Source organism: Notechis scutatus, chromosome 2 (assembly GCF_049901735.1).
Source record: "Notechis scutatus isolate UNSWTSFEM ecotype Mainland chromosome 2, rNotScu1.2, whole genome shotgun sequence".
NCBI lineage: Eukaryota > Metazoa > Chordata > Lepidosauria > Squamata > Elapidae > Notechis > Notechis scutatus.
Window position 1 is genome coordinate 132,529,192 of NC_142010.1, and position 15,926 is coordinate 132,545,117.

Below are 15,926 nucleotides of genomic sequence, written 5' to 3' on the forward strand. Positions count from 1 at the left end.
GGTGGACTTTCATTTCCACAATCTCCAAGCCAGCGTGATTTAAGAGAGGTGGACTTCCACTCCCAGAATACCCCAGCCAGTGTGATTTAAGAGGGTGGACTTCCACAACCAGAATCCCCCAGGCAGTTTGATTTAAGATAGGTGGACTTCCACTCCCAGAATCCCCCAGACAGTGTGATTTAAGAGAGGTGGACTGCCACTCTGAAAAGCCCCAAGCCACTGTGATTTTAGTCGGGTGGACTCCCACGCCCAAATGCCCCAGCCACCATGATTTAAGACGTGGACTTCCACTTCCAGAATTTCCCAGCCAGCGTGATTTAAGAGGGGTTGACTTCCACTCCCAGAATTTCCCAGCCAGTACAATTTAAGAGAGGTGGAGTTCCACCCCCATAATCCTTCAGCCAGAATGATTTAAGATGGGTGGTCTTCCACTGCCAGAATCCCCCATCCAGTGTGATTTAAGAGGGGTGGCCTTCCACTTCCAGAATCCCCCAGCCAGTGTGATTTAAGAGGGGTGGACTTTCATTTCCACAATCTCCCAGCCAGCGTGATTTAAGAGGGGTGGACTTACACTCCCAGAATCCCCCAGCCAGTGTGATATAACCGCGGTGGACTTCCATTCTGAGAATTTCCCAGCCAGTGTGATTTAAGAAGTGGACTTCCAATCCCAGAATTTCCCAGCCAGTGTGATTTCAGAGGGGTGGACTTCCAATCCCAGAATCCACTAGCCAGCATGATTTATGGTGGGTGGACTTCCACACCCAGAATTTCCCAGACACCGTGATTTAAGAGGGGTCGACTTCCACTCCCAGAATCTCCCAGGCAGCGTCATTTAAGAGGGTTGAACTTCCCATTCCCAGAATCCCCCAGAAAGCATGATTTCAGAGGTTTGGACTTCCACTCCCAGAATACACTAGCCAGCGTGGTTTAAGGTGGGTGGACTTCCACTCCCAGAATTTCCGAGCCAGCGTGTTTTTAGAGGGGTGGACTTCCACTCCCAGAATCCACTAGATCCGTCCAAACTTCGAATTTTTCTTTCAACCCTTCTAATAGGTGTCTCCATGTAGTAATTGCCTATTTTACGGTGAAAGCCTCCTTTTGCCAAATAGCCTAGCTGCGTTCTGTGATTGTAAATTTCCGTGATGTATATGCACATGGCTGTAATTGTCCATCAATGTTATACTGTAAGAGGACAGCCCCCACAGCCACATCACTTGCATCAGCTTGTACTACAAAACTTTTAGTTGTATAAGGATGTTTTAAAATGGGTTCTTGAGCAAATAAAGCTTTCAGGTTGTCAAACGCTCGCTGACACTCCTGTGACCATACAATGGGTTGACTAGGTCTGGGTTTTGGTGCTTGATGTTTAGTTTTTAACAATTCTGTTAGTGGTAAAGCAATTTGCGCGAATTTAGGAATAAACTGCCGGTAAAAGTTCGCAAATCCTAAAAAACTTTATAATTGCTTTTGTGTTTTTGGCTCTTTCCAATCAACTATGCCTCTGACTTTATTGGCATCCATTTCTATTCCTTTATTGGATATTTTGTACCCCAAATAATCCAACGACATACAGTGAAACTCGCACTTCGAAAGTTTCACATATAATTTGGCATCAAGTAATTTTTTCAGAACTTTCCTCACTAAGGTCACATGTTCCTCCATTGTTTTGGTATAAATTAAAATATCATCTAAATATACTAGAACGCCATGATATAAATGTTCTTGTAATACTTCATTTATAAGTTTCATGAAGACAGCGGGTGCCCCTTGCAACCCAAATGGCGTAACTTTAAACTGTAAACTTCCAAGGGGGCAATTAAAAGTAGTTTTCCATTGTTCCCCCTCTCGTATTCAAACTCTATAATAGGCTTCTCGTAAGTCCAATTTCGTAAAATACCTGCCATTCGCTAACGTTGGTAACAAATTGTTGATCAGTGGTAAAGGATATACATTGTCTATACAAATGGCATTCAGCCTGCGGAAATCAACACAAAGACATAATCCACCATCTTTTTTCTCGCGCAATAAAACCGGGGCAGCTATATGTGATTTCCTGGGTTGAATAAATCCATGCGCCAAATTTTTATCTGTATATTTTCTCATTTCCTCCATCTCTTTTGGAGTCATGGCATACATTCATGGTTTTGGAACCTTTGCTCCAGGAATTAAATCAATTGCGCAGTTCTGTGTGGTGGTAATGTTTCACAGTCCTTTTCGCTAAACACATCTGCTAGATCTTTATATTCCTCTGGATAACGTAGTTCTTCAGAATCATCTATAGCTGTTACAACTTCCCTATTATTTACGTATGGAGGGGACATAGGGCCAACTGCAATTTGTAACTTCCTAAAACCGTCTTCCCACCATATAGTGGGCTTCCATTTGTCTAACCATACTAGACCTAAAATTAGTGCCTCCCTCATCTGTAGTACTACAATAAATCGTAAAGACTCCCAATGACTCCCTATCTCTAGTTTGATAGGGTTTGTCATTATTGTAGCAGGACTCCCACCTAATAACGAACCATCAACTTGTTCAAAACGCATCGGTTTGGGCAGTTCTTCCACTGCTAACTGTAATTCATCGACCACTTTTTTACTAATTAAACATCTAGTACATCCAGTGTCGATTAATGCTCTATACTGACCCCTCAATTTGCTTGTTAGATTTTCCAATACTACTGGTATAACAAATGGTCGCACAGGATTACTCCCCAAATCATCCTCATCTGGACTGTCATCTCCACTATCGTATAACCCTGAGACTACCTTGGGTAGTTGTTTGCCATCAGGTGTTTTCCTCTCGTCTATTTGTCATTACTTCCGTGTTCGTTTTTTGTGACACCCCTTGAGAACTTTCAGATGTAACTGTCCCTTGTTTCATACCACGGGGCATACCACCTGGTAAATTGCTACTTGTGGCGCTAGGAATGCGAGCCACCTGTTTTTTATTATCTAGTTCTATAGATGGACACTCCATTGCCCTATGTCCTAGACCTTGGCATCGGAAACACCTCATGGGCCCCATTCCCCTACCAATCCTTTTAGTCTCCTCCCCCACTTTACCCTGTGGTGCTACTGCTCCTATTGGTTGTCTTTTGGGCCCTCCAAACATAGGACGGAACTCCCTCAGTCCCACATCCAACTCCACAACTGTTTTATACCATTCCCCCAGTTTCTGGGGAACCCCCACTATAAAGACAAGCCTGCCTCAATCCTCTATCTAAACCAGATCTAAATTCTCTAATCAATAGTCTTTCTGGCCAGGTGTGCAACCTAGTTGCTAATTTCCAAAATTCTCTGACATATTCCACAGCAGGCCTCCCATCCTGCTTCAATGACATTAATGCTTCTTCATATTGATGTATCCTTGACCTATCTTCAAATTGAACTTTGAGTGCATTCAAAAACAAACCAACATCAATCAATTCCTTTGCATGCACACTATGCAACTCTGCAGCCCAATCGGCAGCATCACCTGTTAACACTGTAGTTATCGCAACTATAATAGACCATTGAGAAGGATAGCAATTTGAATATAATTCTAGATGGTTCACAATTTGGCTTAAAAATAATGCTAACCTATCAGGATTCCCATCAAAGGAAGTGTTTATAAGAGGAGGACCACCCCAAACCATTCTTTGGGGCCAATATCCAGACGTGCCTGATGGACCCCAGGAGTGGGGTCTATTGTTTGTCTATTCCCCATTTGTGCATCCCTAAATTCAACCCTGGAACCTGGGACTGGTTTAGAGGTTTTACTCCGAGTTCCTGATACTCCTACTACATCTGCTAATGATTCATTTACTTCCATAGAAAATGCTCCCTCCGACCTCCTCCTACTCATCTCCCTGCTATCTCTGGCACTTGAACTAAAGAAAGATGTGTCTTCCATTCTAGATCCCCTCCCTGGACTTTCCCAAACGGTCAGGGGAGTCATGAATGCTTAAGTCACCATACTTGACACAGAGCAGTTCCAACGTACTAGCATTTAAACTGGTCGTAGAAGTACTACATTCATCTTCATCAGCAATCTGTCGTTCTCTCCACTTCTCAAATGTCCCGGAGGTCAGTCTACCTCTCTCCATCCATCTCCCTCCATCCATTCATCTATCTATATCTCCACACAGCAATCTCTCTCTACATCCACCATCTATTTATCATCTACTATCTCTAAGAAAATAGAAATATCTATCTCCATCCATATATCCATCTACCTATTTCTACCTTTATCCATCCATCCTCTACCTATCTTTATCTCTCCATCCATCCATCCTCTGCCTATCTCTCCATCCATCTCTCTCCATCCATCCTCTACCTATCTGTATCTCTCTATCTCTCCATCCATCTCTCTACAGCCATCCATCTTATCTTTATCTCCATCCAGCAATCTCTCTCTACATCGATCTATTTATCATCTCCTCTCTAAGATGATAGAAGTATCTTTCTCCATCCATGTCCATCTACCTGTTTCTACCTCTATCCATCCTCTACCTATCTCTATATCTCAATCCATCCATCCATCTATCGTCTACCTATCTCTCCATCCCTCTCCATCCATTCATCATCTATCTCTATCTCCATCCAGCAATCTCTCTACATCCATCATCTATTTATCATCTACTATCTCTAAGATGATAGAAGTATCTATCTCTATCCATATGTCCATCTACCTATTTCTACCTTTATCCATCCACCCATCCTCTACATATCTCTCCATCCATCCATCATCTCTATCTCCACCCATCTCTCTCCATCCATCATCTATCTCTAAGAAAGAAGTATCTCTCATCCATATGTCCATCTACCTATTTCTACCTCTATCCATCCATCCATCCTCTATCTCAATCTCTATCTCTCCATCCATCTCTGTACATCCATTCATCACCTATCTATATCTCCACACAGCAATCTCTCTCTACATCCATCATCTATTTATCATCTATCTCTAAGAAAGAAGTATCTCTTATCCATATGTCCATCTACCTATTTCTACCTCTATCCATCCATCCTCTATCTATCTCTATCTCCCCAAACATCTATCCATCCATCCCCTATCACTATCTATCCATCCATCCATCCTCTACTTATCTCTCCATGTCTCTCCATCCATTCATCATCTATCTCTATCTCCATCCAGCAACCTCTCTCTACATCCATCTATTTATCATCTACTATCTCTAAGTAGAAGTATCTATCTCCATCCATACGTCCATCTACCTATTTCTACATCTATCTATCCATCCATCCTCTACCTATCTCTGTCCATCTACCTATTTCTCCATCTATCTATCCATCCATCCTCTACCCATCTCTTCATCCATCTCTCTCCATCCATTCATCATCTCTCTCTCCATCCATTCATCCATCCTCTATCTATCTCTCCATCCATCTCTCTCCATCCATCCATCATCTATCTACACCAGGGGTCCCCAACCACCGGGCCGCGGACCGGTACCGGTCCGTGGATCACTCTGTACCGGGCCGCAAATAAAATAAAATAAAATAAAATGGCGGCTTTCTTCACCTTCGGTGAATGCTGCTGGGATCAGGGATCAAGGACACAAATGAAAGAAGGGGAGGGAGGAAGCAAGCAAAGCCTGTCCTGCTCTCTGGCTCAGCGGCTTCGGTTTCCTCCCGCCTCGTTCCTCTCTCAGTCGCTCTCTCGCTCCTCCACCAGCCCAGGAAGAAACTGCTTCAAAGGAGCCGGCAGGGTGGCTTTTCCTGTCGGCGCAGCTTCCCCGATGCGCCCGTTCACCCCCACCCCGCCGCCAATCAATCCAGGTTCAATCAGTGCTCCGTTCTGCCTGCCTGCCTGCCTTCGTTTCTGGTAGTTTCGGAGCAGCTTCGGCTGAGAATAATAACTATTCGCCTCTTTTACTCAGCCGAAGCTGCTCCGAAACTACCAGAAACCAAGGCAGGCAGGCAGGCAGGCAGAACGGAGCACTGGATTGAACTGCTGGCGGCGGGCGGGGTGAACGGACGCTCGGAGGAGCTGTGCTCGAAACCACCAGAAACGAAGGCAGGCAGGCAGAACGGAGCACTGGATTGAACCGTGGGCGGTGGGGTGGGGGTGAACGGGTGCTTCACAAGAGCTGCGCCGACAGGAAAAGCCACCCTGCAGGCTTCTTTGAAGCAGTTTCTTCCTGGGCTGGTGGAGGAGCGAGAGAGCGACTGAGAGAGGAACGAGGCAGACACCTGAGGGATGAGGCTGAGGGAGGGAGGGAGACACCTGAGGGATGGGGCTGATGAAGGCAAGGCCGAGAGGCGAGGCTTCTCAGCCATCCTGCAGGGACTATCTGTCGCTCAGGGTTGCAATGAGGAGGCATTGGCGTTCCCTGAACTTGGTGGTTTGCTGGCAGACGTTTTATTACCCGACTAGGTAACAACATCAGGTGTTACCTGGTCAGATAATGAAACGTCTGCAAGCAAACCACCAAACTCAGACTCCCGGTCCTTGGAAAAGTGTTTCTGCGTGAAACTGGTCCCTGGGACAAAAAGGTTGGGGACCACTGATCTACACTGCTCAAAAAAATAAAGGGAACACAAAAATAACACATCCTAGATCTGAATGAATGAAATATTCTTATTAAATACTTTGTTCATTACATAGTTGAATGTGCCGACAACAAAATCACACAAAAATTATCAATGGAAATCAAATTTACCAACCCATGGAGGTCTGGATTTGGAGTTACACTCAAAATTAAAGTGGAAAAAAACACTACAGGCTGATCCAACTTTGATGTAATGTCCTTAAAACAAGTCAAAATGAGGCTCAGTGGTGTGTGTGTGGCCTCCACGTGCCTGTATGACCTCCCTACAATGCCTGGGCATGTTCCTGATGAGATGGCAGATAGTCTCCTGAGGGATCTCATCCCACACCTGGACTAAAGCATCTGCCAACTCCCAGACAGTCTGTGGTGCAACGTGGCGTTGGTGGATGGAGTGAGACATGATGTTCCAGATGTGCTCAATTGGATTCAAGTCTGGGGAATGGGCGGGCCAGTCCATAGCATCAATGCCTTCGTCTTGCAGGAACTGCTGACACACTCCAGCCACATGAGGTCTAGCATTGTCATGCATTAGGAGGAACCCAGGGCCAACTGCACCAGCATATGGTCTCACAAGGGGTCTGAGGATCTCATCTCAGTACCTAATGGCAGTCAGGCTACCTCTGGCAAGCACATGGAGGGCTGTACGCCCCCCTAAAGAAATGCCACCCCACACCATTACTGACCCACTGTCAAACCGGTCATGCTGGAGGATGTTGCAGGCAGCAGAACGTTCTCCATGGCGTCTCCAGACCCTGTCACATTTGTCACATGTGCTCAGTGTGAACCTGCTTTCATCTGTGAAGAGCACAGGGCGCCAGTGGCGAATTTGCCAATCTTGGTGTTCTCTGGCAAATGCCAAACGTCCTGCACGGTGTTGGGCTGTAAGCACAACCCCCACCTGTGGACGTCAGGCCCTCAGAGTCTGTTTCTGACCGTTTGAGCAGCCACATGCACATTTGTGGCCCGCTGGAGGTCATTTTGCAGGGCTGTGGCAGTGCTCCTCCTGTCCCTCCTTGCACAAAGGTGGAGGTAGCGGTCCTGATGCTGGGTTGTTGCCCTCCTACAGCCTCCTCCACATCTCCCGATGTACTGGCCTGTCTCCTGGTAGCGTCTCCATGCTCTGGACACTACACTGACAGACACAGCAAACCTTGCCACAGCTCGCATTGATGTGCCATCCTGGATGAGCTGCACTACCTGAGACACTTGCGTGGGTTGTAGACTCCGTCTCATACCACTAGAGTGACAGCACCGCCAGCATTCAAAAGTGACCAAACCATCAGCCAGAAAGCATAGGAACTGAGAAGTGGTCTGTGGTCACCACCTGCAGAACCACTCCTTTATTGGGGATGTCTTGCTAACTGCCTATGCTTTCCACCTCTTGTCTATTCCATTTGCACAACAGCATGTGAAAGTGATTGTCAATCAATGTTGCTACCTAAGTGGACAGTTTGATTTCACAGAAGTGTGATTGACTTGGAGTTACATTGTGTTGTTTAAGTGTTCCCTTTATTTTTTTGAGCAGTGTATATCTCCATACAGCAATCTCTCTCTACATACATCTATTTATCATCTACTATCTCTAAGATGAAAGAAGTATCTATCTCTATCCATATGTCCCTCTACCTATTTTTACCTCTGCCCGGGCGATTCCCCAAAAAATCGGAATTCGATTTTAATCGAATATAATGTCTGCTATCTCTATCCATCCATCATCCATCTATTCTCTACCTATCTCTCCATCCATCTCCCTCCATCCATTCATCATCTATCTATATCTCCATCCAGCAATCGCTCTCCATCCATCATCTATTTATCATCTATCTCTAAGAAAGAAGTCTCTCATCCATATGTCCATCTACCTATTTCTACCTTTATCAATCCATCCTCTACCTCAATCTCTCCATCCATCCATCGGCTACCTATCTCTCCATCCATCTCCCTCCATTCATTCATGTATATCTCCATCCATCTCTCCATCCATCCATCTATTTATCATCTACTATCTCTTAGAAGTATCTATCTCCATCCATTTGTCCATCTACCTATCTCTACCTCTTTCTCCATCCATCCTCTATCCATCTGTCCAGCTGTCTACCTATCTCTCTCTACATCTATCCACCTGTATCTACCTCTATAGCTATCTACCTACCTATCATCTCAACCCCAAGCTGCAAATAATATTCCCCTTTATTGATAATGGAGCTTTACATTCCTTCAGTGTTGTAAGTGGCCTAGAGTTGTCAGCAATGTGTAAGTTATATAAAATTGCTTAATACTGTATAAATATAAATAAATCATAAATAATAGGTTCAGTTACAGGAAGTGCCTCAGCGGGGGCATATTTGCGAGGGGTGGGTTTGTCAGCCTGACTCTGAGGCCACCCCATGAGAGATGCAAACACCTCCTCTTCTAAAGGATCTAGGTCTGTTCAATCCCCCCGCTTGAAATGAGTGGGCAGAGTGGATAGGAGCAGCTTGTCCTCTTTCCCAAAAAGGGATTTATTTATTTTTTAAAAAATGATCTTGGTGGGTTTTCCAAGGAAGTGAAGAGGCAAACAAGATGCTTTATATCTCTGCCACGTTCAAAATCAGTCTCCCGCCCACTCTAAGGCCACGGAGGGTGGCACGCCCAACGTCGATGACGATCCCTTCACCCTTTGGGGGCCTTTGTTGTAGACTGTTGGCGCCGGCCCCTCCAAAAACTGAATCAGAGGAGATGGAGGAGACGAAGTGGGAGAATCAGAGGAGGCGGAGTGAGAGTCAGCATCAGGGCAACCTGGGAGCTCCAAGGGGGGAGAGGGAATAGAACTGGCAGAGAGAGAGAGAGAGGCGGAGCCTGAGCCGTCCATCAGCCCTCCGATGGAGAGTCAACAGCCCCCAAGTCTGGAGGTGGCTGATGCAGAAGAGGAGGAACAGCTGGGTCCAGTGCCTGACGTGCAGAAGGCAGAGGAGAGGAGAGCAGTGGAAATCTATGGGCCGGTCCTCGGGACAGAAGAGCCACTGCGAAGCCCCACTCTAGCTCTATTTATCTTCTGGACTTATTAGCCTGGGAGAGAAACTTTTTGCCGGGGCTGCTGGCATTCCTAAAAAATGAATCTTTTGAGTTCATGTCAGAGGGTTTGCCATGTTTGGGGAGCTGGGTCAGAAGATTTTTTTTTTTTCAACTTTTGCAATGTTAGGACCAGTTTCCACCCCCTCTCTTCTTTTTGGCCCACGCAGGTCTTTACCAATGTTCAAAGTGACGGTGATGATGTTCAGCGACATGGAGTCGGTGATGCTGCTGAAGGACGACGTCTGGAAGACAGAAAGAGAGGGATAGATGCAGGACAAGACCATCTGCATCCCCCCAAAAAACTACCCAGTTTCCCTGAAAATATGACCTACCCTGAAAGTAAGTCCTAGCTTTTTTTACACATGCACCCAATATAAGCCCTACCCTCAAAATAAGCCCTAATGAAGATTCCCACCCACTCAAATGAATACCCAAACAGGATGTTTACGAAGCACTAAGAAATGTAGCCTGTTTCCCTGAAAATACAACCTACCCTGAAAGTAAATCCTAGCTTGACTTTTTTTTTTACACATGCACCCAATATAAGCCCTACCCTCAAAATAAGCCCTAATGAAGATTCCCACCCTCGAATGGATACCCAGACAACAGGACGTTTATGAAGCACAAAAATGTAGCCTGTTTCCTGAAAATACAACCTACCCTGAAAGTAAGTCCTAGCTTGATTTTTTACACATGCTCCCAATATAAGCCCTACCCCCAAAATAAGCCCTAATTAAGATTCCCACCCACTCCAGAGTGCATGGGTAAAAATTAAACTAGGGTGGGGATGCGGGGTGGAGCTGCCCTACTACTTACTGTTGGACAGGTGTGGCCAGGCCTTGCACCCCGACACCTGCCTTGCCAGCCCATTTCTTCTACAGCTGCCAAGGCTTTCTTGAAGGCCTCTGGAGCTGATACTAAAGCTCCGGATCGATCCAGAGTTATCGGCTGCAGAGGCCTTCCAGAAAGCCTTGCCAGGCGCAGGAGGACGACTTCCGGAAGGCAGACGGTGACGACGCGCGCAAGTGAGGTTAGTCTGTGGACATCCCCTGAAAATAAGACCTGGTGCCTTGTTTTGATGGCAAACAAAATATAAGACAGGGTCTTATTTAAGGGGGAACTTGGTACCATCCTGGCCCTTTGGCTGCCTGATGAGAAGAGGCCCTCTAGATCCCAGATACTGAGACCTGGCTCTTTGACCCCTACCCGTTCAAGATGCGGTGGGTGCTGCTTCCTCCTCCAACAGTGGCATTTGAGAAGGCACGAGGCGCTGCTCTGCACCGTGGAACTGCTAAACCTGCCAAGGGAAAATGGGCAAAGGGCTCACAGGAGCGAAGGGCACGAGGAGGCCCCCGTCTGGGAAAGGGCACCACCCAGCGATGCCTTTCCGCAACCACCACCCTACGCCACTGCAAGTGGACCTTGGCTTACGACGGCAATGGAGCCCTACATTTCTGCCGCCGAGTGAGACCACCGAAGCCAGTTTTGCCCCCATTTGAATGGCCTTTCTGGCCACGCCAGCGAGTCACACGGTCGTTGAGGGAATGTGGCTTCCCCAGGGATTTGTCACGCGAGCCCTCGGATGCTGCGACCGTCGTAAATACTGAGTCGGTTGCCGAATGGCCCGAATTTGGATCACGTGAATAACTGCGACAGTCCTAAGTCCTAAGGTACTTTTTCAAACTGTCATTAAACGAATGGTTCTAAACTAAGGACGGCCCGTGAAAAGCTATACGCAAAACACTATCAAGATCCAAATAACTCAGCCCTAACTAAAAGTTGGGGGGAGTAGGATGAGCAGAGTGGTGGTTGAATCTGTTATTAATCTATCAACCTGTCAAGAAGGACTAGGGGGGACACATGATAGCAGTCTTCCAATATTTGAGGGTTGCCCCAAAGAAGAGGAAGCGGTCAAGCTATTCTCCAAAGCACAGAAGGCAGGACAAGGAGCAAATAAGGAGAACTAAGGAAAAACTACCTAACAGTGGGGACAATTAACCAGTGGCACTACTTGCCACCAGAAGTTGTGGGTGCTCCAACAGTGGAGCTTTTAAATAAGAGATTTGTCTAGGATGGTATAAGGCAAGGGTAAGCAACCCTCGGCTCTAGAGCCGCATGTAGGTCTTTCCTTCTGCTGCAGCTCCCTGTTGCTGGTCTGCTCCACAATTTTGGTTAGGACAGGTAAAGGAAAAAGGATGCCACACTTGGAGACTCTATGGTTGGGGGAATTGCCATGGAGTTTGGTCAGCTCCAGAATTGAAAGGGGTGGGGGGCTTCCGGCTAGGGCCTTTGTGACTCTGAGTGTTTAAGGTTGCCGAGCCTTGGTGTAGGGACTCCTGCTTTGAGCTAGGGGTTGGACTAGAACAGTGGTCGCCAACTGGTGGGCTGGGTCCCCCCTAAAAAGCAATTAATCCAGGCTGCGTGGGAACACAAGGCTTGCGTCGCTTGCATTGTGAAAAACACGAGGTAGTGAGCGGAGGGGGGAAAGGGCGGACACGAGGCCATGCACCTGGCCTGGCCACTGGGCTGTTTCTCTCCGCTTCTTTCTTCTTCTGCTTTTGGCTAAACGCAACGAAAGAAGCCAAAGTCTTTCTTTCTCTCCCCCAAACTCCACCAGAAATGAGTCTTTGGGACCCTGCAAGGTCTCCTGCTCCAAGAGGCTGCGCCAGTACAAGTCCCACAGAGACTCCTTTCTGGAGGAGTTTGGGGGAGAGAAAGACTTCTGCTGCTTTCCTTGCATGAAGCCAAAAGTCTCTTTCTCCCCTCTCCCTGAGAACGGAGCTGGAGACGGTATCCTGTCATCCCAAATAAAGAATGATCAATCAGTAGGAAAACAGGGTGGGTAATTTTCCTGCGGACTTTTTTGGGGATTTTCTCAGGGTCTCTGGTCCGTGGGATTTAAAATTATGAGTTCCCGGAGGTCCAAAAGGTTGGCGACCCCTGGGCTAGAAGACCTCCAAGGTCCCTTCCAACTCTGATGTTCTGTTTTAACCACTCTCCCCCCCAATGTGAAATCTGAAGGCTCTCGTGAAAGGTCAGCAGGGTGGAGCCCCCCTCACATGGCGGGGGGGAGATGTTCCAAAGGGAAGGAGCAACAGCAGAGAGAACGTCCTTCTCCTGGAGCCCACCAGCCAGAATACCCTGCCCGATGGGGCACTTGGCATGGCTCCTATGCCTGTTGTGGTTCGCTTGCAGCCAGTACAGACGGCAGCAGAATCGGACAGTGGGGAAGAAAGGGGATCAGTCCAGGAGTCTGGCGAGGACTCGGATGAGGGTCCTGCATCCGATGCAGAGATGGGGCCAGGACCATCTGGGAGTGGGGTGCTGACTCAGGAGCCTCTGGAGTCTGGCAGCAGCAAGGCCAAGGAACAAGGGGAGCCTGTTCCCAGTGCGCGTGTGTGCAGAGCTGCCAGAAGGTGAGCGCAGCTGAGGCAAAAGGGGTGACTCGGGAGTAAGGCTGGGAAGCGATTACCCCTCCCATAAGGGATAAAAGTCAGGCCAAGGTGATGAAACCTTTGCAGGAAGCAAAGTCATTCGTTCGGTTCTCGAAACTTGGTCATTTTTTTCTAGTTCATTGGACACTTCTCTTATTGGCAGCACTTCACAGGAAAGGTGGTTGCTTATCTTGACGGACTATTTGAGATTAATTCCAGCTGCAAATGAAAACAATTCCCAGGATTGCAATAAAATAGAACTTGTTTTTAAAATAAGCGTGTGCGTAATTATGGTCTAGGAAGCCTGGGTCAGAACAGTACTGGCATGGGGGGAGGGGGGCCCAATCCCAGTGGGAAGACAACAGAGCCAAGGTACGGAACAAAGCTTCCTGGACTCCCGTGCATCTATCCACCCCAGAGCCCAGAAGATTTGGAAGGAAATCAAGAATTTGCAAATGTTTTCAGCCGTTCCCACCTGCTTTCCGGCGCTCACCGGCTCATCATCATCATCCGAGTCACAGAGGCTGGTGGTCTCCAGCTCGCTGGTGAGCAGCGTGGAGGAGCTCTTGTAGCTGGCCAGGTGGCGCTTCAGCCGGGATTGCCCGTTGATCCAGTGCCCGAGTCGGAAGGGGAGGAGGGCGTCAGAGCAATCCGCCCCGCTGGGACTGGGCCTCCCCACCTGCCCTCCCCCAAGGAAAGGGCCGGAAGATTTCGGAGAGGGGTGGTTTACCTCCGTGCTTCGTGGTCTCCTGGCGCCGTGGCCGCTCTCTCCGCAGCGACACGATGGACTCGGTTTCGTGGTCCAAGTTCTCGCAGCTGCCTGAGAGGTTTGGGCTGCGGAGGAAACCTGTTGGGTATAGGGGTGAAGGGGCTGGAGTGGAAACTGGGAGATGGTGAGTTGTAGTCCCACCTCAGGCATGAATGCTGGCTGGGTGACTTTGGGCCAATCACCAGTTCTAGTTCCCCAAAAAACCCAGCTGTTTTTTGGGGGGGAGAAAATAGAAGAAGCAGCATTAAATATATTTGCCACACCTTGAGTTCCTTATAAAGCAATACATGGAGGATAAAAATCTAACAATAAATAAAAGCAACAAAAACTAAAGTACTTCTGAAGAAAGTTAGCTCAGATTTTCCTTGTTAGCCGCCCCCCCCAAAAAATTACACCACCCCTGAACTTAACAGCTGTCCTAGGCTGGGTTAGTCCCCCTTTTTAACCCCACCATGAAGAAACACACAAACACACCAGCCATTCCTACTCACTGGAAGGAAGGAGGGCGGGATTTGCCGATGCCGCTGGACTTTTCTACTGGCAACGGAGGAGGAGGTGGAGGAGAAGGCTCCGGACAGACCTCGCCTAGAGCGGGAGGAGCGGGCGGTGGCGGCTCGGATGGGAGGACCTCCGAAGACACCAGCTGGGTGGGGGAAAGGGGAGGGGGGAGAGAGAGAGGTGGGGTGGTGAAGGTTTCCCTCTGGCCCTTCCCCTCCCTTCCCTCCTGCTGGATCAGGCTGTCTCCCCTCTCCATTTAAGTCAGCTCAGAATAGATAAGACCGCCCCCCATATCCCAGACTTCGAGGGCCCAGAAGGCTCCGCTGCAGAGTACCCCGAGACCCTCATACCCGGCAGGGAGGGCAAGGGGCTGGCGTACCCAGGAGACAACTCTTCCATTGAAGCAGGGCAGGAGAGCGCTGTCCTTGGTGATCTCCTCCTTCACCACCCTGCAAAGAAAGGGAATTTTGGGGGGGAGGGGGGAGAGAAAGAAAAGGATACTGCTGGGGTTCCTCAAGATCCAGAAGACGGGCTTCATGGGGGCTCTCGCCAGCCTAATGTGCTGGGGAGGGGTTTTTCCATAGCCCCCAAAACTTCGCATGATCCCCCTATTTCTAGAGAGGCATAAAAGAGGATCTTGTTCCCTCTTTCCCATGAGGGTCCCTTCGAAGGTCCAGAAGATGGGCCCTGGGGTGGGGGAGGCTTTAACCTCTCCGTCCTCTCCTTGGGGAGGGATGCATGGGCTCCCAACCCCTGAGGAGTCCAGAGAGACCGAAAAAGAGGGCCTCATGCCCACCCCCATCTCCAACTGGGGTCTCCTCGAGGTCCAGAAAACAGGCCCATGGGGAGGAGCTCTTGCGTGGGGGGCGGGATGGTGCATGGGTTCCATGGCTGCTCCGGGGCGTCTATTTCCCCCTCCCCACTTCGTAAAGCAGGGCCTCCCCCCCACAATGGAAAGCCGGGCCTCCGGGTTCCCCTCGAGGTCCAAAAGACGGGCCCGCGGGCGAGGGAGGGGCGGGGCCAGCCGAAGTCCTGGTCCATGCTCTTGAAGAAGTACTTGGCGCCGGGCCCGGCTAGGGCCGCCTTGACGTGGCCGAGGGTGAGGCGCTCGGCCGGCACGGCGATCTCGACCAGGTAGGGCGTCTCCTCCTCGTCCAGGTGGTAGATCACCTTCGTCTCGGCCGCCCGGGGGGCCCCGCCCGCCGTCGCCATGGCGACTCCGGAAGGGGGCGGCCCGCGGGGAAGGGGCAGGAACCTCTCGGGTCTCGCGGCGGCGGAGAAAGGGCGGCAGCCCGCCTCCCTTTCCTCCCTCCCTCCCGTGCGCCAGACGTCATCACGCAAGGCCACGCCCTTCCCCCGAGCGGCGCACGAGAACGCTTTCGCTCCCTCCCGGCGCGCATGCGTCACCGCGCACGACTCCGCCCAACGGAGCGGCGCGCCACCACCCTCTCTTCGGAGCGCATGCGTCATATTCGCCGCCGAGAGGAGCGCTTTCTAGCGCGCGTGCGTCACGTTCAGAACCCCGCCTCCCGGGAATCATCCTGCCGCCCTCCCTCTTTCCCCCACCCCCTCTAGCGCGCATGCTTCATAGGCGTGCCGCTTTCGCCTTTCCCTC

General features: G+C 49.3%; 1 protein-coding gene and 1 long non-coding RNA gene across 4 annotated transcripts; both read right to left on the reverse strand.

Annotated features, from left to right (window-relative positions):
- Positions 1–4,140: 4,140 nt before the first annotated feature.
- On the reverse strand, positions 4,141–7,467 carry LOC148132249 (uncharacterized). Of its 2 annotated transcripts, XR_015747774.1 has the most exons (4): positions 6,521–7,467; positions 5,308–5,416; positions 4,922–5,254; positions 4,141–4,736 (listed from the first exon to the last, which is right to left on the reverse strand). It is a non-coding gene; the product is annotated as an uncharacterized LOC148132249 (long non-coding RNA). The 2 variants fall into 2 exon arrangements; XR_015747773.1 differs by having other exon boundaries at positions 4,922–5,416.
- Positions 7,468–9,033: 1,566 nt separating this feature from the next.
- Positions 9,034–15,649, reverse strand: LOC113429821 (segment polarity protein dishevelled homolog DVL-2-like). 2 transcript variants are annotated; one of them, XM_087956228.1, is made up of 7 exons: positions 15,336–15,649; positions 14,691–14,760; positions 14,305–14,456; positions 13,773–13,891; positions 13,520–13,663; positions 10,817–10,907; positions 9,034–9,852 (listed from the first exon to the last, which is right to left on the reverse strand). In XM_087956228.1, the coding sequence occupies exons 1-5, from the start codon at positions 15,521–15,523 to the stop codon at positions 13,560–13,562; spliced, it is 633 nt and encodes a 210-aa protein (XP_087812354.1). In that variant the 5' UTR covers positions 15,524–15,649; the 3' UTR covers positions 9,034–9,852; positions 10,817–10,907; positions 13,520–13,559. The 2 variants fall into 2 exon arrangements, with proteins under 2 accessions (XP_087812354.1, XP_087812353.1); XM_087956227.1 differs by having other exon boundaries at positions 10,817–13,663.
- Between the last annotated feature and the right edge of the window lie 277 nt (positions 15,650–15,926).

Excerpts from the sequence above, each read along its gene's own strand:
- LOC113429821 (XM_087956228.1), bottom strand. The coding sequence starts at position 15,523 with ATGGCGACGGCGGGCGGGGCCCCCCGGGCGGCCGAGACGAAGGTGATC. Across the intron at positions 14,761-15,335 it reads AGCATGGACCAGGACTTCGG|GGTGGTGAAGGAGGAGATCA; the intron begins CTGGCCCCGCCC and ends CTTTCTTTGCAG. Across the intron at positions 14,457-14,690 it reads ATGGAAGAGTTGTCTCCTGG|CTGGTGTCTTCGGAGGTCCT; the intron begins GTACGCCAGCCC and ends TCCCCCACCCAG.